The sequence below is a fragment of the Semicossyphus pulcher genome, unplaced genomic scaffold, assembly GCF_022749685.1.
Source record: "Semicossyphus pulcher isolate SPU_LCO1_2020_fin unplaced genomic scaffold, fSemPul1.0.p SCAF_13, whole genome shotgun sequence".
In the NCBI taxonomy this organism is placed as follows: domain Eukaryota; kingdom Metazoa; phylum Chordata; class Actinopteri; order Labriformes; family Labridae; genus Semicossyphus; species Semicossyphus pulcher.
In genome coordinates, this window is record NW_027211637.1 from 30,798,958 (window position 1) to 30,825,091 (window position 26,134).

Here is a 26,134-nt window from a genome sequence, read left to right on the forward strand (position 1 = left end):
CAACGCCATTAAAACACTGCTGACCAGCAAATCAGTGAGCAAGACTGACGACTCTCTTCTTCCTCTCTTCTTTCATTAGCTTTTCTCCTTTGTGTGTTTGCGGGTTCATTACAAGCAAACCATTTAAAGGCTAATTCTTTTACACATTTTGGGGCCTAAATTACTACAGTTACACACAGTTTTGGAGTTGCTTCAGTAGCTTGCTTCAGCTGGCAGCCAGACAACAGGCTGTTATGGCTGCAACTTTATTGTTGCCTCCAATCAAAGTGCGTCAACTTTAAGTTCTTGTTGTTTCCACTGACAGGCTCAGATTGTTATTCTAAGTGTGTGACAACATGACAGAAAGGATCCCTACAGAGATAGACCTTTTTGTTACAGAGGAAGATGATTGTTTTAACCACAAACAGACGTTACACCAGACTCCATTGACAAAAACAGTGAATTTACCCAGAAGAACACAGGAGTCGCTGGTCTGCTGCTGCCTCAATTTGTTAGTATTTTTGTGTTATTGTGTTAAATATTATGTTGGAGCCTAAACATTAACACACCAAAGCCACAAAATAACACAAACTAACTAACCGCTCGAGGCAGTGGTAGACCAGCAACTCCTGTGTTCTGCCAGGTAAAATCACTGTTTCTGTCAATGGAGTCTGGTGGTTTTGAAAAGAGCGACGTAACAGCTGTTTCTGTTTAGAAAAAAAGGATTTCACCCAAACAAAAAGGTCTATCTCTGTAGGGATCCTTTCTGTCATGTTGTCACACACTTAGAAGAACAATCTGAGCCTGTCAGTGGAAACAACAAGAACTTTTAGTGGACGACCTTTGATCCAAACAATTACGTTGCAGCCATTACAGCCTGTTTCATGGCTGCCAGCTGAAACAATCAACTGCAGTAACTTTTTAAACTATTTCTCTTTTAGACCCAAAAACATAAGTTAAAATAGGGCCCAGGTTTAAAAATACTGGATTTAATCTTTAAGGGCAAATCTATTAATTATAGCAGCTTTAAATTAGCATTGAGATCATGGCTGTAAAACTTTGTGAGGCCCGAGGCGATAATAAGCCTACATAGAAAATGACTCTACATTATGCAGAAGAGTTCCACTGACATGTTTCCAGTGTTAATCTCACACACACAGTATCATCCACCCGCCTACGCACGGTCTCTCCTGAGCCGGCCACCCACACACACCCACCAGCACCCAGAGGCTCGTCTGGCTCGCCTCCTCCGTCTCTGAGCCTTTTTTCTTTACAGCTGCTGCCAGTCCCCCGGCAGCAGCTTCAGCAGCCACTCACATCACACCTAATCCCTCCTGGCAGGTAGAAGAAGTTACCCTGCGCTTTCATTCTGGCTCTTCACATAAGCACCTCATCCTCTTGATCTTCAAGGTGTGAGGTCGAGGCCCGGCGGCTGCTCTCCAGCGCAAAGGATCGGCCGGAAATCATGGTGCCAGAATTCAAATAATGATTGTTGCAGACACAAACGTTTAGATGTCGGTATGTTTGTGAAGAATTGTTGCTGGCTTGCGAATAAAGAAAGGACTGCAACCTCAGGAAACAAACTAAACATGCGCAAAGGAAGGACATTTTTTCACCAGTTCAACAACACATTTTAAAAATGCATCTCAAATACAAATCAGTCTTTCCAGGAGTCCGCAGCATTTTATTGCGGCCAAAATACCCGATTTCGCAGCCTTTTAAAAGAAAATAAAGACATCTATTGGCTGAGTGAGCTGTTTGTCTTCTGACCTCACTTACCGTCTATTTCTGTTACAAGACGCCAAATAAAATGTGTGAAAGTTGAATGAAACTAAACTAAATAGCCATGAAATGATCATTTCTTGATGCACGTGCACTTTCATATGTGCAAAGGACAGACGACATTATTTATTTCATTTATGCTGATCTACTCAGACATCGAGTGTTGGAGTAGTTTGAGGCGGAACGATCACACGGATCAGCTGTCTCCTTCAAAGCAAAAAAAAAGTTCGTCTTTTGCACGCAGCGTTTCAATCATATTAAAGAAACAGTAAAAGATGCCCTGCGATGTAAACTTGGTGATGTGAATGGCTTCACCAGCGTGAGGAAACAGGATGATTGGGCACATTTGCGGATAAGTTGTGGCAATTCGTTATATTTGCGTGACCATCACAACTTCCTGGAGGGACTGAAAAATACAGAAACACTAAAAGTTGCACAAAACCACAGAAAAAGTTACAATAAAGTTCAATTTGGTCTATAAGAATGAGCGGATAGTGAAGCTTCTTTGATTGCATGACTTGGATATAATTGCAGATCTTTGGTGCAAAATTGCATTGACCTTTTGCTAATTATTAGCTAAGCAATTCGAATAATCGTAAATTATTGAAGGATGCAATGAGAATGTTTAAATACAAATATTGTTCATCATTCGCTCGTTTCTCCGCTTTCTGAGCCACTTGTTTGTGTGTCTGTATTTGCAGCCCTGGATGTGTCGTATACGGATGTTTACTTTATTTGCTTTTGTTTTGTTCTATATTTCATGCTTGACCTCTCAGGGCCACCGTATAAAGATAAGACTAACACTTTAGTGAATGTCTGTCTGCCTCGTCTCCGTGCCCTTTACCTAAAAAGCCAAGTTCTCCAAGTTACACCGCTCCCAGGTGGGAGATCTCGTTTCTTCATCTCCACTCAGAGAGCCTCTCTCTTTATCTCCGCGTCTCCTTCATCCCTCCGCAGCATCTTCTACCCCCTCCTCCCTCTCCTCGCCCCACCCAGAGAGAACAGGAAGGAAGGTTTAAATTAAACGGAGATTTGATGCTTATCGTATTATTCAATCAGTCAGAGAAAATGTCAATTTGCATTTGTGTTTAAGTGTATATTCTCTCTCTCTCCCTTTCCCATCGCTTTCCGTCATCCCCCCATCACCATGGTAACCCCCTGACTCCAGCAGCACACAGCAATATTTCTCTCCCCCATCCCCCACGCTGCCCCTCCCTCTTTTCTCCCATCCCCCACTCCGTCCCTCCACACCTCTCTCTCGCTTTCTCTCCGGTGCCACTCCCTTCATCTCCTCGATTCACCTCTCTCTCTCTCTCTCTTACGCACACACACACACACATACAGACAAGCACATACACACACGCCTTCTCCGGCTATTGTCTCACTTCCCACCTGCCTCTCCTCTTGGTTTGACACGACCGGTCTGCGATGTGTCAAAGCAGCCGCCTTTTGTGCAGCTTCTTAAAACGCAGCAACATCCCACACATAGAAAGACACAGATGGTCGGCTTTTAATGAAGTTACAAAGGCGACTTTCTGCAGGTACAGAGACATAAAGCACAAACAGAAGGAGCGGAGACGCTACAGGAGACAATGACTTCTCCCAGATTTCACACGTTTCTTCCTAACACTGGTTCTGCACTCATTTGAGCCTCTTGGCAAAACGGAGGTGCAAGAAATGCTTCAACCTTCAGCCAACCAGCTGTCTGTGTTGACTGACGCTGGTGTCACTGGTGATTCAGATGAATAGTATTAGACAAACATACGGCTGCAACTAACGAGGATTCCAATTATCAATCAATCTGTGGCTTTTTATCACGATTAGTAGATTATTATTTATCTATAAAATGCTGTAATACGGTGAAATATAACAACTTTCTGAAGCAAAATGTGACGTCTCACTCAAATGAAAACTTAAATAGGAGCACTTATTTGTGTCGATCAACTACTTAATTACTTATTTTTGCAGCTGCAGGCAAATGTAATATCTATATTAGTTACTATAATCTTTTTTAAGCCGTGTTTGGACCAAAAGTAAAGCAGGGTTTGCCTCGGGTTCTTGCCCAAGTTTGAAAGCAGATCAGTTTAGTTTGTTTAACATAACCCGCAAATATTCGACCTTAAGGAGATTTAGAAAACTAAAAGTTATCATGTCAGGGTTCAAAACATCATCCGGAGGCCCGGTTAATCTCCCCTCCTCCTCCTGCTGTGTCTGATGAACTCTCCAGCTGCTTCCAGCTCCTCAAGGCTGACCAATGCCCAGTGTGATGAGCTGTTAGCTCGGATCAGCACCAGGATTTCTCTGATGGACACCAACTACCGGCGTTCTGTTTCAGCTGTGGAGCGCCTGTCCATCTGTCTCTGCTGAGCGGCAGTTTCACTGCATCTAGCAAGTCACACGTGGGCTGAGATCTGTCTTGCTACAGCGCTATGAAGCCAAAACAAACAGATGTTACTGAGATTTAATGACAATAAACAGGCTGAGAGGATGCTGAAATAACGACATCATGATGCAGGTTGGTAAAAAGTCTGAGTTCATGCTTTGTCAGGTCTGTCTGCAAGACGACAAGAAAACTACTTTAAAATGCTTGTTTTTTGAATGGAGTTTGGTTTGGAAATTTCTCATGTAAATAGGAAAAATGTATTCATGCGATTTGCATCGCCTTGTACGAACTCGTGTCCATTCACTGATGGACTTTGGTACCTTTCTGGTCTGATCACATCTTCAGACATAACACTGTTTTATTCTCAGCACAGATTTAAACTGGGCGAGTAGGGCTGTGTGAAACGGTTTCATCATACCTTTACCCCTGCCCCACATTTCCTTCAGCCAGCAGTCGTTCGGCTCAGTGAGGCCACCGGTGCCTCCCAGACACACTGTGGAGCCCTCAATTAGAGGACTGTTCGTGGTTTCAACAAAACTGAGTGAATAAAACAGTTTTTCGTGAACATGTTTGATACCGTTGATTTGTATTGATGTGTTTTGGTGTCTCACTTTGTCTTTCCATGTTGCTGTCGTGTGTTTTGCTTTTGTTTCAGTGGGAATTCTACTCTCTGGTTTTTCTTACACCTGCAATGGTTCAATCCAAAGAGGGCGGGGCCAGGAGAGGTATGAAAGGTGACTGAGGCTGTTTGAAATGGCATACTATATACTACATACTACATGCTGTGTACTATGTACTATATAGTGCATATTACATACTACATGCTGTGTACTATATACTGCATACTACATACTGTATACTATATACTTTGTACTATACACTGCATATTATATACTATATACTACATACTATATACTACGTACTATTAACTACATACTATATACTATGTACTATTAACTACATACTATATACTATGTACTATTAACTACATACTATATACTACGTACTATTAACTACATACTATATACTATGTACTATATACAACGTACTATATACTGCATACTACATACTATATACTATGTACTATATACTGCATACTACATACTATATACTATATACTACATACTATATACTACGTACTATTAACTACATACTATATACTATGTACTATTAACTACATACTATATACTACGTACTATTAACTACATACTATATACTACGTACTATTAACTACATACTATATACTATGTACTATATACAACGTACTATATACTGCATACTACATACTATATACTATGTACTATATACTGCATACTATATACTATATATTATGTACTATATACTGCATACTACATACTATATACTATGTACTATATACTGCATACTACATACTATATACTATATACTACATACTATATACTACGTACTATTAACTACATACTATATACTATGTACTATTAACTACATACTATATACTACGTACTATTAACTACATACTATATACTATGTACTATATACAACGTACTATATACTGCATACTACATACTATATACTATGTACTATATACTGCATACTATATACTATATATTATGTACTATATACTGCATACTACATACTATATACTACGTTCTATATACTGCATACTACATACTATATACAACGTACTATATACTGCATACTATATACTATATATTATGTACTATATACTACGTTCTATATACTGCATACTATATACAACGTACTATATACTGCATACTATATACTATATATTATGTACTATATACTGCATACTACATACTATATACTATGTACTATATACTACATACTATATACTACGTTCTATATACTGCATTCTGCGGTAGTCTGTAGTATGGAGGAGCTTTTCAAATTCATTTTGCAGTATGCTACGCCAGGCGGAAGTAAACAATAACCACCGCTTCTTTAGCTACAGCGCCCCCTTCTGCTGGAATGCTGCTGCTGGCCGTCATTTCCGGAATTCTTGGCATACTGCACATTTTGCTTTTGTTTGCATGCCGCATACTACATTTGGCCAAATCAGTACGTACTGCAAGTAAAGTATGGCATTTCAAACACAGCATGAGACAGTGACGAGGGGAGAATTTGTTGTTTGGGGCACTTTGCTGTGAGGCTGCTCTTGCTCTCTGTTCAAGTTTATTTAACTTTAATTTACCCAGGATTTACTATCGGTAATGATAAAGGCCGCAAGTTAATATGACCTTTATTGTTGATTAATCAGCAGATTATGTGCAAAAGAGAAATTGGTGTCTTTAAATTGCTTTGTTTGTTTAACCAAGAGTCCAAGAGCACAAAAGAAATTCAGTTCACGGTCATGTAGGTGAACAGATAATTCATTTAAGACCATTTAAAATGTTGCAGATACATTTTATGATTAGAAACTGATCAATTTTGCAAGTCTGTCCTCTCGTGCATTTATCGAAAAACAAATATCGATCAGATTGTTTGCAGCGTTTTACAAAGATGATGGATTAAATGAGCTTCCTGTTTTAACCAGCTTCCTGTCTGAAAGATTCCCATTGATTGATGAATCCACGTCTTTGCCAACACTCTGTTCATGAGTCAGTTTATGTGGGATATGACTGAGCAGCCGGTCACTGTACTTCATGTCACAGTCGGACACATTGTGCAGCATGTGGACGTTTGTCATCGCTGTGACTGATGATATTGTTGGTCAGATATTTGGCTGATAAAGTGTCCTCTGTGTTTGAGGTCGCCTCATGAATGGACTCCTGTCATGGTTCAACCACAGTGGCCATAAAAACAGACACAAGTCACATATCTGCAGGAGGAAGTGTGTGTGTGTGTGTTTGTTTGCACATGTGTGTACTGTGCATGTTAAAGCCATTGAAGTTAGATTAGCTGTTTCTGAAGGGATTAAAAACCCAAACACAGAGGGGCTGTTAAGACCCTCCTACAGAGTCTAATCCGAACTAATGGATGCACCCCCAACCCACCACACACTCACACACACACACACACACACACACACACACAAAGAGGAAGAAAAGGGCGAAAACATAAGGAAGAAGAGCTGAGAGGAAAACAAGAATACAGTGAGCGGCATTCCTCCCATATCTCAACACAAAGGTCTCATTCTGTGGAGGAAAAGAGGAAAAACAAGACGGATAGAAAGAGAGAGAAAGGCCAAACGAGAGGAAAGATGGATCAGAGGGGAGGGAGCGGGGGCGTGGGAGAGATGGATGAAGATGGATGAGGAAAAAGCACAATGAGAATCGTAGAGGAAGACATAATCTGAGATAGAGAAGAGTTAAAAGTCAGACTAATCTCGTTTCTCGGCCCAGACTTCCCCCTCTGACCCGCTGTCCTGCAGCTCAATGCTTTAGTCTGGCTCCAAACTGCTTCTTCAACCTTTCTCCTGGGACTGTTATTGACTTTAAAGGCCTGCCAGGACAAGAGAGATGCATGTCGTCCTTTCAGTCCACGCACTATCGGACTAATCTAAATGCTACCAGGAGGACAGATACAGGATGATACTCGCACAAACACACAGGAAGCAACAGCCTGCCTTTAAGTTGAAGCTGAGGAGACATTTCCACTAGATGGTTCTTGTGTTTTAGTGCAACAGGGACAGAATAATCCCTCTAATAGAAGTCTGACACAGTTTCCGTATCTGTCTTCTTTTAAACATTTATGATTTTTCTGCAAACAAACATCCCTCAGTTATTCATTGTGGCTGTACAGTCCAAATCATGTATCAGCAGGTTGCGGCGTATGCAGGAAAAACCGTCCGTGTGGAGAGCAAAAGCAGGCGGAACATAATCCACTATGATGACATCACAGCTCCCATCAGCGTCATCTGATGATGAGTTAGCTTCTTAATGATCTCTATAAACAGACATCTGCTGCAAGTTCAGCAACAATCTGCTCTAGATCAGAAATTCAACTTGAGACAAATTCCCTGTCGCTGTGTCACGAAAGCTGTTTAGCGTTTAGATTTCCTGACTGAATGCATCATAGACGATGGCTCCGCCCTCCGTCTCATGTTACAGTAGTGTTCTTCTCCTCGTGAGGACAGACCTGACAAAGCTTCATGTTGTTCCTAATCTGCATCATGATGTTGTTCTTTCAGCAAACTGAAGAGCCGTTAATTAAAGTCGATCACAAGAAAATCTGTTTCTGTTTGGGCTTCATCCCGCTGCAGTAAGCCAGAGTGCAGCCTCTGTGTAACTTCCTGTTTACAGTGAGACTGAGACTCAGCACAGACAGATGAACGGGCGCTCCTCCGGGGGATGGGACGAACCGAGAGATGACAGCGTTTATTTAGCAGACACATCTGGAGGGAGAATTTACCTTTGATCTGAACACACAGTCGCTGCTCGAGCTGCTGACTGTCTGTTTTTCTTCGTTCAGAACAGCATAGTATTTGTTTATTTATGATAATATATATATTATGCAATCTGAAAACTGGAAAAAGGAATACGACGTGGAAACGAAAATACTGCTCCTCACTTCTCCGTAGGACGTAGGATCCCTGAACTTGGTTTAAAGCCAAAGCTTGTTGTAATGCCGACCCTTACGAACGACCACAGCTCAACTTGCAGCCGTCTTTTCTTGAATCACTTTAATAATTGAAAAATCTTTATTGAAATTGCAAAAGTCTGACCACTGTATAATCTGCTGAGCATCCTACCAGGGTTAAAACAACAGACTTTACATCCTACAATACCATGCTTATAATACTACAAAAATCTCTACCCTGCAAACAATGCTTTCTTTTGTTGTCTGGGACATGCGGTTTGAATTTTCCTTTATAGATTTATCCAGAAATATGCACGTGAGGCGTTTTACTCTGCAGGGTTCTCTCGACTGCACGAGTAAATGTTGGCTTAGGAAGCCGGGCTGATGAAGGAACCATTGTTTAAAAAATGACTTTCAATTAATAAAATTGCCTCCATTATTATTGCACCCTGCATGTGTCCTCTGCTCTGTCTGTCTGGAGGAGGTGGAGTACAAACGAGCGCCGATATAAAATACCACCAGATGGTTTCAGTTAACTTGACTGCTGCCAAGCAGGAGAGGAGGGGGATGCTAAAAAATCCTCCTACGCCATTCGATCCCAACTTTCCCTCCTCCTCATCCTCCTCTACCGCTCTCATCCCATTCCCAGTTCAGACTTCTATTTTATGTCTCTCTCTCCGTCCCCATCCTCCATTTCCCTCTGCTCTTTTGGATTCACTCTTCTGGGTCTAAATCTTTTCCCCTCCCCTTTCACAAATCTTGATTTCCACCAATTATCCCGTCTTTCACTCACTCATATCTCCTCCGTTCTCTCCCCTGCTATCACCTTTCCGTCTCCTCATCTTCTCCTTCAGTCTCTCCTCCTCCTGTTCTTGGGTTCTGGCCTGATTTGAGGTGATTTTCTCTGCCAAAGCAATCGCTGTGAGAAAAAGTCCACAATGCAAACAACAGAAGGAGAGACGTGTGTGTGTGTGTGTGTGTGTGTGATGTTGCTACGAGTCAAAAGAGGAATTCAGGAGTAAACATGCAAACAGGAACCTGGAAAAAATATGAAAGACAGATGTTGTGTGGAAGAATGCTTTGCTCACTGCAGTGGGGGAACTTTCGCCCTCATCTCGTCAGCGCAGCACCTGATGGAGGTTTTCTGTCTCGTCACTGTCCGAGTCTGTTGACATTTTCTTTTCCATTCACCGTCTTTAAACACCGCCGTATCCCGACTGCGTTCTGTTTGATGTTTACTTCATGTTCCGTCTCTGTCGTAGTAGTCTTTTAACCTTTATCGCTTTCTCTCCTCTCTCTTGTCTCTTTTCTTTTTTCCCTTTCGGCGGATTGATACGATTACAGTTAGTCCTCTGGATTGTGGGATTAGAGCTGAATCCCTAGCAACGGTCTGTTCTTCATAGCAACGGTTTGCTATCGAGAAATAGCAGACCTCAGAATGCCGTAATTAACCAATCAGAATCAGGTATTTAACACAGCTTTGTAATAATGTAAAATATTCTTTAATAAAGTTATCTGCAGCCTTCTGAGCAGCTTTGCCAGATCATATCAGTGAGATATTCACATCGAAGAGGTGCAATTTCATTTTCAGTTAAAAAAAGTTGTTGCTATTTTTCCCTCTAAAATCTGTCCCAGTGTCAAAAATCCCATGTTAGCCTCTGGAAGGGTCAAAACGTAGTGTTTGAACGCTTCTCACCCTCAACGACTGCCAAAGCAAATTTGGCAAAGGGGGGTTAGGGATCAAGCTGCAATTAAAAAGGAGAAGAAGAAGAAGTGGTGACATTTTTCAAACGTCATCTCCTTTAAGTGCACATCTGCCGTGTTCTGCTTTAAACATCAAAAAAACATGTCAAAGGGTCTCGAGTTGGTTTTTTGAAATCCTGCTGAAACAGAGACGAAATAAACCGTCAGATCTGCCATTATTTGCTTGTTGTTTTTAGCTGGATCTGCCCCCAAATTAAATGGGTTCTTCCTTGTCCCATGCTGCACAAATCCTCCAAGTTACATGGAAATCTGGCCAGTAGTTTGACTATAATCCCACTTGAGGACAGCACTGAATACATAACCTCCTTAGCAGAGGTAATCATCGTCGGTTGCAGTCCGACGTCAAAAGATAAGAGCCGACAGTCGAGGAAGTCCAAGTCTCTGCCCTGTTGTACTCAACTCTATCTCAACACCACTAAAAGCAACATAAACTCACACAGCAGGACATGAAGGGGTGAGGAGGTCGGTATGAAGTGAGGAAGAGAAGGATGCACATGGTGCTGTTTGTGTGTAAATATGGAGGATGAAAAAGAAGGGAATCATACCTGACAGAAAGCTGCCCTGAGAGTTTTAGCATGAGAGGAAGTGCGCTACTAACCAGTCGTGAATAATTGAACACAATAATGTTGTGTAGCGCAGCATTTCATTTAATATTAATAAAAACACGCCGCTGCTGATGACACAGGAGAGATTAAAAAGCTGAATCAAGGCAGACACTCCCTGAAGACCCTCACAGAGCCTGTTCGTACACATGCAGAATCATGAATGATCGTTTCATGTGTTTTCACGGCAGAAGGTGCAGACAGAGGAAGCAGACACACACCCACACACGCATGTATACACTGACACACATATCTCAGAGCACACCCTGCACAGCTCGTATTATGTAAGACATCATCGCACCCTCAAGCCCACATCTAGCGTACAGCCCACTTACACACACACACACATCTGCCCACACACACCTCGATATAGACGCGCACACACATTCATGCATGGAAACCCAGACACGAGCAGCATGGTGGTACGCTATTGTTTTCATCTTACCTCTGCAGGTGTTTGGTCTCTTCCTCTGGCTCCTCTTTTCTTTTATCCCTTTGTCTTCCCGTCACGCTCCCCTCTCTCTCTTCTTCTCTGTCTTTATTTCTTCTTTCCCGTCCACTCGGTCGTGTCTTTTCTCGTGTCTTTTTCACACTGATGCTGCAGTGGTACATAAAACACACCCTTCTGAGCTCTGCCTCTCCTCCCTCCCTGCCTCCCTCACTGCTACGCTCTGATTGGCTGCTTCTCAAGGATGACATCAGCCTCTTTCATTGCAGCCTCTCTCTCTCTCCCTCCCTCTCTCTCTGTATTCCCCTGAGAGCTCCTGCCCCTCCCTTCCTCTTTACCTCCATGCTACCCCCCTCCTCCTCTATTTTTACCTCTCTCCATCCCTCCCCGTCTCCTCTCTGTTCTGGTTTTCTTGTCTCACTGGTGGCCGGCTGGTTGGAAGAATATCAGTGAATAAAACCTACATTAAACTGGCTCATTAAATTGGTAAAGGTTCAGTAAGTAATTAAAACACAAACTGTTTGAACAGTAGAAAAATAAATGAGGCCTGTTTATCAGCTATCAGTTATTTTAACGTAATGAGGAATCTGCTACAACAAGAAATCTTTTGCTAATTAAAAATGTAATTATGTTTGCGTAAAATCTATTTTGCTTTTTAAACTAAAACATATAATCTTCTGTACATTAAGAGGTAAGCTTACAGTAACAATATGGTGGCAAACAAGGGGACATATTCCACCACAGCCCAAAACATTTAGCAGAAATGATGCTAATTTAAAAACACAAACATTGAGTAAAACAATGGAAACGTTCTGCAAACAAAACAAACAAAACAGTGGTAGCAAATACAGAAGGACAACAGAAGGCACGCTGCAGTTCTTAAGAGAACTAATTAGAATCTGTTGGCAGGGCCGTGGGTTTTAGGTAAGGCTTGCTCTTTGGGTGCCATGACGCAGCAGCTATGCAGGTGATTAAGTGAAAACACTGATAGCTTTTCACGCTGTACCCAGTTCTCCTTAAACATCCATCATCAGACCACTAATGAAACAAGAATAAGGCATGCACAACAATGGAAGCCACAGAGTGTTTCTAGGGTCAGGCCTCACTTTTACACAGCTATGTAAAAACAACTAAAGTAACCGCCAACTGTTGCTAACTTTAGCCGTCGGGAGCTGGCGGCGAATGGCCCAAGAATGGGCAGCAAACTCAGAGCCAGGGCGAGTGGGCAAAGACAAAAGTCTCAGCAGCCTCGTAAACGCTGCAGGGCGAGAGACAAACACGTCCTGACGTCAGCGCCGAGAGTGTTTGTGGGCAACAAACAAAAACCCAGAGGAGACGAATCGGACAGGCAACCATTTATCTGTCGGCCCATTTAAAAGGGTTTTATGTTGTTCTTTTTCATGAATACGTTCATATGAATTCAAACCAGCTGACTGTGTTGTAAACAAATGCTGCTGAATTTAGACCAAGTGATCTTTGTTCTGTTCTTCTTTCTTCATTTGACCGACTTAACGGTGAAGTTGCATCAGATCAGTTTTAGTCCCTGCTCTCAGCCATCTGCAGCCCACGTTTGTACGCATCACTTCTCCTTCACATTCTCTCTGGAAGCTTTTCCCGCTTGGCTCCTCCTCCTCCTCCTCCTCCTCGTCCTCCTCTTCCTCCTCTTCCTCTCGGTCACTAACATAGAAATGATGTTTTACCATACACAGACTAGAAAGGCCAGTGACACTCATGTGGCATTTTGCTATCTGCCAAACAGAGCAGGCCGCCAGAACACCCCCACTCTTCCTGTGTGTGTGTGTGTGTGTGTGTGTGTGTGTGTAAAATACAGAGAGAAAGAAACGTGTGAGAGGACAGATGGACGAGGAGAGTCTCTGTGTTTGAGGGTTTTTCTTTGGCAGGAAGGTACATGCTGCTGTAACAGTGACCAGTCTTTGTGTCTGATTATTGTTATGCTTTTTCCTCTCTGTCTCTCCTCCTCTATTGTCTCATTATTATTAACACTAACCAGCATTAAAACAGCAATAAACCAGCACTCCAGCTGCTGAGCAGACGTCTACAGAAGAGGTCTCGAAACTATTTCCAAAAATCTTTTGTTCTAAATTATTGAATTAAGTCCATATGTTCAGCTCCTGCACCAACTATAGCACACACATGCTAACATGCTGGTGCTAACAACGTATATTGTTCACCTTGTTCACTAACTTAGTTTAGTCTGGATATTAAGAATGAAGTCAAATTGTGGAGAATAAAGTTTAGATTTAAAGACATAGTTTGGATTTTTGGACACCAAGTTGCTAGTAGTGTAGTGGATGCTAAGCTATTAGCTTACTCACCGAGTCCCATGGTCGAAGTTCTGGCCGGTCCTGAACGTAGAATAAGTAGTTCCAGTGAGATGCCGAAAAGTTTTACCCTACAAAAACAGCACGCAGGCGATGGTGATCCATTTCCAACACAAAATCATCGTCCTACGATTTCATAAACTGTGCCATTTTTTGGCACTACTTTCTCTCTTGAACAATCCAATATCACTACGCCTGCGGCAGGCCGGTTTCTCAGGTGAATGCTGACGGTCAGTCTAAAGGAAAGCAACCGTCAGCAAAGAGTTACAACCGTATCAAAGGGAGCCACCCAAAGACGTCTGCTGAAAGTGTCCTCCCTCTAGTTTTGTTTTTCGCCAAAGGTGCAGCCAAAGAGAACCAAACTTAAATCTTTGAGATTAGATCTTTAAACATACAAGCTCAAAGATTTCCATTTCTCTTGGGCGCCACCTAATGACAATACATGGTAACTGTGGGAGCACACTTCCCAGTTTAACCAGACGTCCACGGTCGGCTCCGGTTGTAACTCTTGATTTTCCTGGCTGACGGTCGCTTTCCTTTTCAGACTGTTTGCTTCATCTGAGCATCGAGTTTGTTTCTTCTTCTTTGGATTTTCACTTCTTGTTGAAGTTGTATCTGTAGTCATCCATCTTTTCTTTGTTTGTTCAGCCATAGTAGATTACTGTTTACTCGCAACACTTGCAGAGAGCGGAAAAGCAGCCGCTTAGCTCCGCCTACCCTCTCTGGCAGACCAACCACTGCTGGCTGATGGAAAACGCGTCACTAACTTGGCCCCGCCACAGACACCCAGTCTGTAATAATACTATATACTGCAAATGTAAAGGCTGTCATCAGTGGGCCATAGGCTCAGTCACCATTGTGTCACCTCATTCGTTGATAGAGACTTAACAGACATTTATTAACATGCAAATCAAAGTCCTCTCGTTCGACTCCGCCCTCCGCCCTTTGCTGCATGTCTTCCTTACTCTCTCCTCCCCACATTTCCTGTCCATCTTCGCTGTCCTATCAGTGAAAGTCAAGAACCAGAAAATAATCTCAAAATTCACAAACAAAAGGTTCACAAACTACTGGTCGATATAAGGGTGACATCCAGATTATCATTTAGTATAAACTTCTGCTCATTGTGCGAGGGAAAAAGAGCCATCCACACAGCCATGAAAATAAAGCATGATTTATGTGTGGGTTAATTATCAACACACACAGCGGCCTTTAGACAAAAGCCCGGTTACTTCCACTACTTCCTGCATCGGCCTCACTTTCACTTTCCTCCTCTGATCTCCCTCTGCTCAGCAAATTGAGTTTCCTCCCGAACAGACAGCAGCTCCATTATCTCCTGCACGCTGTGTGTTCGTCTCCCTCTCTCCTCCTCCTCCTCCTCCTCCCATACCTTCCCTCTCTGCCTCCACCCTTTCCTCCATCTCCAAGTCTTCTTCCACTTAAGGCTTAATTCACTTAACCTGTATAAGTCTACATGTGTGTGTGTGTGTGTGTTTAGGATGCAGGAAATCAATACAGCAGATGAGCATCTCTCTCTCTCCTCTCGTATGTCCTTGTCTCATGTCTGCCATTGTCTGGGACATGTCATCACATACACACACACACACACACACACACACACACACACACACACACACACACACACACACACACACACACACACACACACACACACGCATCCTCCTTGAATATGGATACAGTTTACCGTAAGTGTGACTCAGCCTCTATGACAGGAATACTAAACACCAACTAACTGCAGCACAAACACACACACACACACACACACACACACACACATACACACACACACACACACACACACACACACACACAACTTATTCAGATCAAAGACGACCTGTCATCTCCGTCATCTTCAGCGTGAGGGTGGAGTGAGAGAGCCAGAGGGCGAGGGGAGAAGATGAAGAGTTAAAAAGCAGAGGGAGGAGGAGAGGAAGAGATCAGAGGAAAGAAATGAGCACATGTAGAAGGGTTAACGCTTTTATTTAATTACACATCAATAAATCCTGTAAGACAATTAGAGCCATTAGGCTTATGAATTCTGCGCCCGCTGCTGCTTTTATTCTCCTTGTAAAACACACTGCTGCACACACATTGTTGTACTTGTACTCATTCCCTAATGCCTGACCTGAACCTGATCCCAGACTAACAGCACCTAATTCAAATTCAACTCCCTACGCTAAACCTAGATCCCAATAACAAGCCACTTAGTCAGCTTATATAATCCTGATCTAATATAAAGAACCTGACTCCAAAGTCAACTTTAAATCTTAACTTGCACGTTAAAACCTACAGATTATGGCTCAAACTTAAAGGAGCAGTTTGACCACTGATGCGTCTTTTAAAATACATGATATAACAACAGCAGCCAGAGTGTAGCTTCGTATAAAGACAAAGGTAAACAATGCGTCTGGATTCATAGATTGCGTATTAGGCATTAGACTGTATTAGGGCTGCGCGATAGTGGAAAAAACAGACATTGCGAATGGCTTCCATTAGAAGAAACAGGCTGCAAATTCAAAAACACATGCAAAAGTCCAAAACTAATGCAATGGCGGTAATGTACTGCGAATAAAAAAAATGTGCTGTAAGAAGCTGAAACAGAAGCATTAACATGAAACGCGCTGCAAACACAGAAACGAAACAAACACGTGCAAAAGAAACGCCAACAAAGCCAGTCAACACAACAGAAGTGCTCCAGGCCTGTCGGGGGCGCTCTGACTGGAGACAGAGGGAGAAGAGGCAGTGAATTTATTAATGAGCATACTTTACATCAGAAGAGTGGAGCGTCTCTGCTGGCCATGTACGTCTGACTGCTGTGCAAAAACACAACTTTATCACATGAGCAAAGAAGCGTCGGCCACTGTAATCGAACTAAAACAAACTTACATCAAACAATAAATAAACAGCGTTTAGTAATACGACGGGTGCACTCAGCGGTCACGTAATTCTTAATCCTGATTTTTATGATCTTCAGTTAATGAAACGCTCCGGTTTAAGGTGACCCTGTAGCAGGTTTACAGGCAGGCGACACAGACTCTGCATGCACAGCTCAATTCACTCTGTGCTCTGGTGCAGAGCTGCAGAATAACGTGATATTAGACAGACTTTTCTTGTAGGATGAGAAACTGCCGTGTTTCATCCTTTGGTTGAAATTGCACGCCCTGCTTTGTGACTATTGCACATGTGCACATTGTTAAACGATATTTTGTGCAGCCCGAGATCGTATACAGGAAGTGGCCTCTTTCTTTTGAGATGCACAAAATGTTTAAAAAATCAATAAAAACCTTCCTGACACACGTTAGTTATGAAAAACACAAAATCTTTACTGTTTCTTTCCCGCCCCAGCGCTGTGTGTCCCTGCATGTCATTTTCTTTTTGCAGTACATCAATACAAACAGTAACCTTTCAATACCTGCTCACTAATGGGGAGGAATGATTTCCTCTGCACAAAGTCTGCCTCATCATGCACTGATGAAATATCAGTTCAGTCTGGTGTTGGAATCACATTAAAGAATTTAAACAACTCAGAGTGCAACATTCACTATTGACAAAGACAGGCAGTTAATGTGGGATGCTGCCTGTTTCACACAGAAATGTTGATGTTTTTATAAAGGAAATTAAAGAAACACACGCGCACACACACACACACACACACACACACACACACACACACACACACTTTGCTTGGCCTCAGTGTCTGTGTTAGTGTCTCCACCTGCAGGATTTTCTCTGAACAGCACCTCCTCAATGCATCATGTCTACGAGCCTGCAGCCTGCAGCCAGTCTAATCCCCTCCTTCTGCTACTTCATACCTCTATGACCTCCTTTAGCTACACATTAAAAAATACAACGCATACTAAAAACTTCATCAAGTAGTTCAATCAAAAAACATCAGTAGGAGGAGCCACATCTAAACTTCCATTAAAATATACATTTTTAGGAACTGTATGTAACTATTTTACCCCAGATAACATCTTTAAAATAATTTAATGGTACACCATTTTGCACAAGAATGGTGTCTCTTTAATTCACACTACGCCCCGAGAACACCTGTTTGCATTAACTATGTCAGGTAGTACAGCACAGTTTCTGCCAGAAAGCCCTGAACACAAACGTTTCCCATAACCGGTCTTTGCACAGTATTCTCGGACAGGACATCACGGTAGAGGCATGCAGACCGAAGAGGACGTTGAGCGAGCAGAGCAGAAGAAAGTGACCGAGCAAGAGGCCGAACAAAGAATAAAGATTTTTTTATTTGTTGACGAGAAAGATAACTGCACTTAAAACTATCAAACACAACTCATCATTTACGATGGGAGAAAGTCTATAAAATAAATATAATATGCATATTGTTCTATTGTCAGAACCTTTTCTATTAGTCATCTCATGACCTCTCAGGTTTATCTTGTGATCCTTTGGAGGGGCATGCCCCATAGGTTGGGAACCATTATAATGTTGTCTAAAGCTCGCTGAGGCTTTGACACACTTCAGTTTCAGATGACACACTGCCATCTACTGGTTAAAGGAAGACACTTCAAATGACCTGGTGCTACATTAAACACAAAGCCACATACTTTGTACTTGCCTCCTGTTCAACAGTCTGAATAATCAGAAAACAGAACGTTTGCTGATTGCAGGTTTATAAGGAAAATTACAAAACTGCACGATTTCCGCAAAACTTATAAAGAACTACAGAAAACTGTTGCCCCACTGTCTCCAAATGGAGCAAGATGTGTGGCAACACAACCACCACTGATGAACACACATCTGGTGCACTTTGTTTTGATACTACTCCTTTGGACTGTTGGTGTTAATTCATGACTTATAATAATCTAATAAACGGCTGTATAATGTGTTCAGACTATTCATACTGAAATGTATCTGAGTCACTAAAAGCAACTGATCTGAATTGTTCCTCCACCGATGCTCACCGCCACCTCTCATTTTATGTATTTATATTTCCATGTGAGCATTATACACTTTATTTATAATTCATATATTTGACCTTAAACTTGCACCTCCTTCTGTTCTGTCATGCTTTGCAGCAAGGCAACAAAGATATATAAATAACAAATATTAAGTTCTTTAAAAACCTTGACAATAATAATGTCCTGTATTTTAATTGGTTTAAAGGTTAGCTGCCTTTAATGTTGGTCTTCATGTGTCACAGCAGTGAATGAAAATGCCTCTGCTCAGAACAAAACTCTGCAAGGACGAGGCATGAGCAGATAACACATTGAAAATAATGTTGAGTACTTTTTTATTTTAAAAGCGGATAACTTGAGCCTTTAACGATTAAAGTGAACCCATCTTTGAAGAAAAATGTCCTACGCAAACTTGCAAATTTTACCATCAGCAATTTATCTGACCGAAATAAACTTACTGTAATAATACAAAAAGCTTTTACATTAAACATTGTCTTACCAATAAGGTACATAATAACTTATAAAGCAATTAACTAAAAATAACCTACTAGCAGAAAATAGGCACATTGTTGAGGCTGCACATTTGTGGTTCAGTATAACTTTATCACACAAACAGCGGTCGCTTCTACCGAGGCAAAGAATAGATAACATTATCAGAATGTCCACTGGGGGCGCTGTTGAGCGACCCGGCGGTCTGATCAGAAAAATTCAACTCAGAGTAGGTGACTTTACTCGAGTCCTCTTCAGCCTGTGAAGAGAAAAACAAACAGAAAACAATGTGTCGGTTTGATTCATCAAGTTAAATGGATTTTTTCCTACAGACTGTATAAAAAGATGGCCAACATGACAGCTCCCGAAAAGTGAAGCCAAACCCTCTCTGTCGCCCCCTGCTGACTGGCTGCAGTATAGCTCATAAAGCCCGCCTCCTCCATGTTAACAGATGGGACATGAGTCAAACTATAAAATCAAAATACACGTCAAATACATTTTTCTCCAACATGGTTTCTGTCATTATAGTTAGTTCTTATCATGCTGATTTATGTCCAAGTGTTCATTTTCTGACAAGTTTACTTTTAGTTATTTGATGCTATAAAAAGGGGGCGTGGCCTCATGATTGACAGCTCTGTTGACAAATGGGGCTCCTGCAGCGTTCTGTTCCCGAGTAGCAGAGTAGAGGAGGAACGGCGAGAGGAGACGTAACAAACACTAACACTACAGTCATTGAAGTTTCCATAAGTGTGAATATCTGCTTCAGACCGACACGAGAAGCTGTTCTTCTGTTAAATACACCGCCATGCAGGACCCTTGCGTTTTTCGGTAAGTGTGTGTTTTGGTTAGCAGAAGTGGCTACGGCGGCTCCACCCGCTGATCTCTACTGAGCAGCTCTGCCGCAAAATTAAGTCACCATCAAAAATCAGACGGTTCAACAACACTCTCTGAACCACGGTCCGGTTCGATTCAGGTGAGAACATGAACAGACTTAAAATAGGGCCTAATATAGGAAGCAAACCAAAGAACTGTGCATTGTGGGTTGGTAACAGATGTTGAAACTTGCGGAGACAGCCACGCATCCAGGCAGCACGATGAGTAGAGGACAGACGTGGGGGAGCGACGAGGAAATAGAAATATGGGCCAAACAATTTCACAAATGCTTGTGGAAACGCACGAGAACACGGAGGGGTTCAAAGTGTTCAGAGAAAAACTGATCGATCTGAGGAACAATGTCGGATAAGAGTAAAAAAACACACTCCTGTTGAGTGTGATCGATCAGTGTGCTCTCTCTCTTTGTTTACTTCAGGGAGTTTTCCCACATGGAAATTCCAATCAGGAAGCAGTTTCCTCACGCATCAAAACTTTTGGTCCGCTGGTAAAAGCTGCCGTCTGAACACAAACCAAACTTTAGGCAAAATGAAACATTGTCACAATTTGGTCTTTGACTCTGATCAAACAAACAGACTGTAGGTGTGAATGCGCCCTAAGAGTAGTATGGGGGGTAGAGCCTTTAATGATCAGGACCCCATCCTTTGGAATCATCTTCCAGTCAGGGTCCGGCAGGCAGTCAACCTCTCTACTTTTAAGAGTAGTCCTTTTTTTACTTACTGTGTTCTGAGAAGTGGCTTCAGTGACAGAACTGTAGTGGTCGGTTTCAACTCCATTTGGTCTGGTATATTTGGCTTCAGTGTGAGCTGAAGAGATTTCCACAGGAGCAGCTATGCTCTGTTTGTCCTCTCTAAGGTCCTCGTATACTCGGTTGGTCTACAGGAGAGACGTGGTTTTGTTTGTATTAATAACAGCTTGTTTCATTAATGTTGCACATGGCTCAAATGTTCTCACACTCACCCCTGTGACAGAAGCGTATTCTGTTTCCTCAGGAGGTTCTGAGGGGAGAAGAGTAGGTTTAGAAAATGACACACTGATGAAATACGTGCAGCGTTTGTCAAATTCAAGCGTCATGTCAGCCAATCATTAAGAACATGTCCCTCAAGAATTAGCAATAAGTGCAGCAGTTATTTATTTTTTCTAACATACTGTACATATTTTGGATTGCCTCTTAATGACTAGCCAGCAGTGAGGTACTGCACTCACTGTTTAATTAGTACTGTAGGACTGTTAGCAACCTCATAGAGCGGTTCGTGAGATATGCTATGAGGGGTTATGAATAATTTCCGAGCCAAGTGCTGCACAAGTTAGCATCTTTTTCAAGTTACCCTCATGTGGCTGTTTTCAATGCCCCTTTAGTATGTTTCAGGGTACCGTTTAACATCTACCTTGATGTACCCTTTTACATACGTATGTTTTAAGATACCCTTTAGCTCTCTGTTAAGGTAACCTCTGTTTTATTTTAAGGTAACTGTTAGCGGATGTTAAGAGGTACCTAACCTGCAAGTGTCTGTTTCAATGTACCCTGCACCTGCGGGTTTCAGCTACCCTTTAATATCTGTCTCCCAATACTGTTAGGCTTCTGTTTCAATGCCCCCTTTAGCACATGTTTTAAGGTACCCTTTAGCGGTTGTCAAGGTACCCTTCAGTGCTGCTTTAAGGTACCCTTCGTGCTCTATTTCAAGGAGACCTTTAGCATTTTGTTGACGGTATGTCATGGGTTGTAGTTGTTTAGCTCTGTGTTTACTGTGTTCCTGTCTTGATTTAGTTGTGCTTTTCATTTGTGTTTCATTGTTCAGATCATTTCCTGTTTTACTTTGTCACCTTGTCTCCTGTGTTAAGTGCCCTGCCCTTATTGTTTTCACCTGCCATTGATTGTCTCACCTGTGTCTAATTTGCGTCACCCAAGTTTATTAGTGTTTGTGCTCCCCTGTCTCAGTGTCGGTTCATTGTTCGTCATGCGTCTACCTTTTCTCCTTGTGGATTACTTCCTTGCGTTTTGCAGAATTTCGTACCTTTTGTCTGTTTTTTTCTGTTTGAATAAATTATCCACCTAAGTCTGCACCTGGGTCCTCTCCCTTTTTGTGTTTTTGCGGTAACCCTTATCGTCCGTCTTAAGTTGCCATTTAAGTCACTATTTCCTCCTTTCTAACACGTTTAACACGACAACAGTGTGGTTGGTTAGGTTTGGGCTGAAACACTACGTGATTAAATTTAGAAGCATCATGTTATGAGTTAAATAACAACTCAACATTTACTTTTATTCGACAAAGATAAAAGTCCTGTTGGCCATCCCAAGCGCACTACAACGTCTTTCTACAACCTTCTTCTCTCTAATTTGCCATAAGAAACAGGAAGTTTCGTTGGCATGGTTGCCTGCCTGTGTGCCTGCCTGTGTGCGTGTTTGTGTGCGTGCCTTTCCTGTTGCCTCACCTTCGGGTTTAGAGGACCTATTTCTGCAGAATATCAGCACGGCCACAATTAAAAGGATAACCAGACCGGCCGCAGTCAGTCCCACATACAGCGGTATACCTGCAGTAGAAGAGGAAGGGGATTAGTTTTACATTGACACTTCCTGGATGTTAATGACAGTTGTTGACTCTGGGGAACATGAAGCTCCTAAACAACATTCGGTTCACTATTACAGTATGATCAGTAATGTGATGGTCTCATTGTCTGTACTGCTTTTTGAGTCATTGACGGTCAGACAGATCATGGTATGCCTAACGTCCTCAATTATGTCTCCATCTTTTTGGTTGGTATCACTGTCTGTGCACAAACATAACCTGTCACTGTATTACTATTGTTACTTTATCCAAAAGCAATGATTCGTCCCACACAGGACCATCAACGTTCTTCTGTGCTTTCAGATGAACAAACTCCACTGACTGTTCTTCTTCTTAGATTTACTAGTTTGTACAAGAATGTTGTTGTGAAAAACTCCTCGATCTGCTCCTGCTTGTTATATCTAAGAGCTCTCAGTCATTCATCTATCAAACATGCTGTGGAGGTGTACCTGGCTCGGTTGTTTCGGGGGCATTTTCACTGGGTGTTGTTGCTGGTGTGGAGGATATTGGGACAGATGTTGAGTTTTTCAGGTTTGGTTTAGCAGTGGTTGGAGCTGTGAAAACAGAAAACACACACACAAAGAAATCATGATGAGAGAACGGAGACACTCGTGTGTGTGTTTGTCAGCTGAGCAGTTTCTTGAAATGAGCATCTATTAGTGTTCAGAATGTAAAATATCAGCAACAGTCAGAGAAACGTTCTAACTTCTTACAGAGACATGAAGAAATGTTTTCATTCACTTTCACTTAACTTTAAAGAAGAAACTCACCGTCAGTGACAATGATGTCAAACCTCCGAGATGGATCAGTGAACCCAACTCTGTCCAGACCACACGTGTACCGTCCTGAGTCAGACTTGGTCAGCTGTGAGATGGTCACAAAGGCAGATCGTACTCCTCTGTTAAACTCTTCATATCTGATGGCGTATCTGTCTCTCTGAGTGTAAGCAGCTGTTTCAATGAGGTTGTCCTCACATGGTTCCTTGCAGAGGAAAGCACTTCTTACAGTGTTAGGGAAATAAACAGTAAAGGTGCAGTTAACTATGACACTTTCTCCTGTTCTTTTGTAGAGGGATGTTTCCGTCCTCGTACCATCCAGCCGTGCTGAGGAAAAGATGAAAGATCAACAGTTAGAATCTGTAGTTCCTGAAAGAAATCACATTTATCAACAGTCACACTGGGAGCTGCTTATTGCAACCAGTCTGTGAATGGAGGTTGTGGCCTCATGATTTAACTGAGCAGCAGTTTAATTCACATTCTTTGATCAAAGATGAACAACGAGCCCCAACGGCAAGCAAGCATCAGACTACTGCATCACAACACATCCAAGCAGAAAAAGAGTGTATAGTGACACTTTTTTTAAATGATAAACTGTAGCTGACAGCAAGGTTATTATTCACAAACTAACAGAAAGCACACTCTTACCAGAACTAGTAATTAGCTAGTTAATTACCGTATTGTTCTGAATATAAGACGACCCCCTTTTTCCAAGACACATTTTTGGAAAAAAGGCTTTTTGATGACAAAATCTCGTTTAACCACGAAGAACATTTTATTTGAAAATTCTAATAAATCATTGATAAAAAATAATATGAAACAAGGCAGACTATTGTTTATAACAGCATAGTGCCATATCATAGTGCAGCTCATATCACAATGGGGAAAAAATTATGATAAAATAAGGTAGACTGTTGTTTATAACAGTATAATAGTGCAATATCTAGTGCATCCAACATTACAGTGGGTGGGGAAAATGAATGAAAAGGTAGGCTGTTGTTTTTAACATCTAAATGAAACAATATTGCATCCAATATCTTAAGAAAAACATCTTAATAAAACATTAGGCTGTTTCTAACATCCTGTTCGACAACGGCAAAGCAACCACAAATTTGCAGCCTTTCACATTTTCAATAAGGGAACCACCCGTCTGCTAAATTTGACAGAGAGGAAAAATCAAAGACATGCCTGTCATTTAAGACTGTCTATTCCTCACAAGCAGCGTCCTCTGGCTCACTGGGTTCACTCTCACTATCCTCCCCATTGTCACTCACTGTCACTGCATCCCCCTGTCCAGTCTCTGCTTCTCGCGGCTCCTCCCACAAAACGTCATCCTCGCTGCCATCCAAGGCATTTGATATGCAGCATCGCTTGAACCCGTTAATGATGCTCTCAGGGGAGACGGCAGCCCATGCGTGCAGGACCCATTCACAGAGGAGACGTACTGTAGGCTTCTTGATTTTTCCAGTTGGGGTTAGAGCATGATCACCAGCCAGGAGCCACTCTGTGTATTTTTAACGCAAATTATCCTTGAATGGCTTGTTGACGACCACATCCAGCACCTGTAGCTGGCTTGTCATCCCGCCTGGAATGATCACTAGGTCTCCGTTCATCTCGCGCAGTGTTTTTTTGACAGGATCAGTCAAGTGTCCGCGGAATGAATCTAACACAAGCATGTCCCTTGTTTTTCTGAGTCCCCCACGCCGTCTGCCCCACACAACTTTGAGCCAGTCCACCACAAGTTCAGTTTCCATCCAGCCCTTTTCCTGGGCACGCACGATAATGCCAGCTGGCATCACCTCTTTGAGTTGCGTTTTAAAATCACATACGGGGGCAGCTTGGTCCCGTCGGCCAGGCATTCCAACATGACAGTGACACGGCTCTTCTCGTTCATCGTGGACTTGACAAGGACAGATTTATCACCTTTCTTATGCACAGTGACAGATGTGGGCATGTCAAAAAACACGGGCGTCTGATCAGCATTGCCAATCTGATCAAGGGCATATTTGTGGTTTTTGCGCAACTTAATCACATAACGCTGATAAGACACCAGCTTCTCATTGAAGTCCTCAGGCAGATGTTGGGCAAGTGTTGTCCTGCGACGGAGAGAGAGGCCATTTCGACGCATCATTCTTTTACACCAGCTAAGGCTCGCTTTAAATTCAGTGGGTGGTATATTGAGCCCTTTAGCCACCTCCACAGCTTTCAGCTGCATTGTGGCTCTTGTAACAGGCATACCATCGTTACGTTTTTCTGCAGTGTAATCACACACTCGCCTGTCGATTTCTTGGAAGCGGCCACTATTGGGGCCGCGAAATGCTTTTCGCTGAGTGTTGGTATTTTTAAGACGTTCTTTCTGAGGACGCCATCTTCGCACGTCACACCCTGTGACTCCGTGAACATTGTTAGATGCCTCGGCAGCATTCACCACAATAATCTTAAAGTGAGCATCATAACTTTTCCTGATTAGCTTTTTCACTTGTACAGCTGTCGAGCCGCGCCGCTCTGGTACGTTTCTCCTCTCTGCCATTTTGTATGTTACCTGTCACTGTAGGGAGGTTTTGTGGAGTGACAAGTGTGAGAGAGAGAGAGAGAGAGGGAGAGAGAGAGGGAGAGAGAGAGAGAGAGAGAGAGAGAGAGAGAGAAGGTG

The 26,134-nt window shown here is 42.3% G+C and overlaps 2 protein-coding genes across 4 annotated transcripts in view; both read right to left on the reverse strand.

Annotated features, from left to right (window-relative positions):
* Positions 1-11,665, reverse strand: part of LOC138589303 (neural cell adhesion molecule L1.1-like) — a 54,871-nt gene extending 43,206 nt beyond the window's left edge. For all 3 annotated transcript variants that reach the window (XM_069659528.1, XM_069659527.1, XM_069659526.1), the window contains exon 1: positions 11,474-11,665. The gene's annotated coding sequence lies outside the window, so the exon portion shown is untranslated. The remainder of the gene's footprint in view (positions 1-11,473) is intronic.
* Positions 11,666-18,633: 6,968 nt separating this feature from the next.
* Positions 18,634-24,679, reverse strand: LOC138589406 (uncharacterized). The gene is made up of 7 exons (XM_069659669.1): positions 24,673-24,679; positions 23,479-23,811; positions 23,158-23,262; positions 22,575-22,673; positions 21,102-21,139; positions 20,862-21,017; positions 18,634-19,509 (listed from the first exon to the last, which is right to left on the reverse strand). Exons 1-7 carry the CDS (start codon positions 24,677-24,679, stop codon positions 19,387-19,389), a joined length of 861 nt encoding a protein of 286 aa, XP_069515770.1. The 3' UTR covers positions 18,634-19,386.
* Between the last annotated feature and the right edge of the window lie 1,455 nt (positions 24,680-26,134).

What these genes read in the sequence shown, in the direction of transcription:
- LOC138589406 (XM_069659669.1), bottom strand. An exon ending in CCCCGAAACAACCGAGCCAG is followed by an intron (nt 22,674 to 23,157) that starts GTACACCTCCAC and finishes CTTCTACTGCAG; the next exon opens with GTATACCGCTGTATGTGGGA. An exon ending in TAGGTCCTCTAAACCCGAAG is followed by an intron (nt 21,140 to 22,574) that starts GTGAGGCAACAG and finishes TTCTCCCCTCAG; the next exon opens with AACCTCCTGAGGAAACAGAA.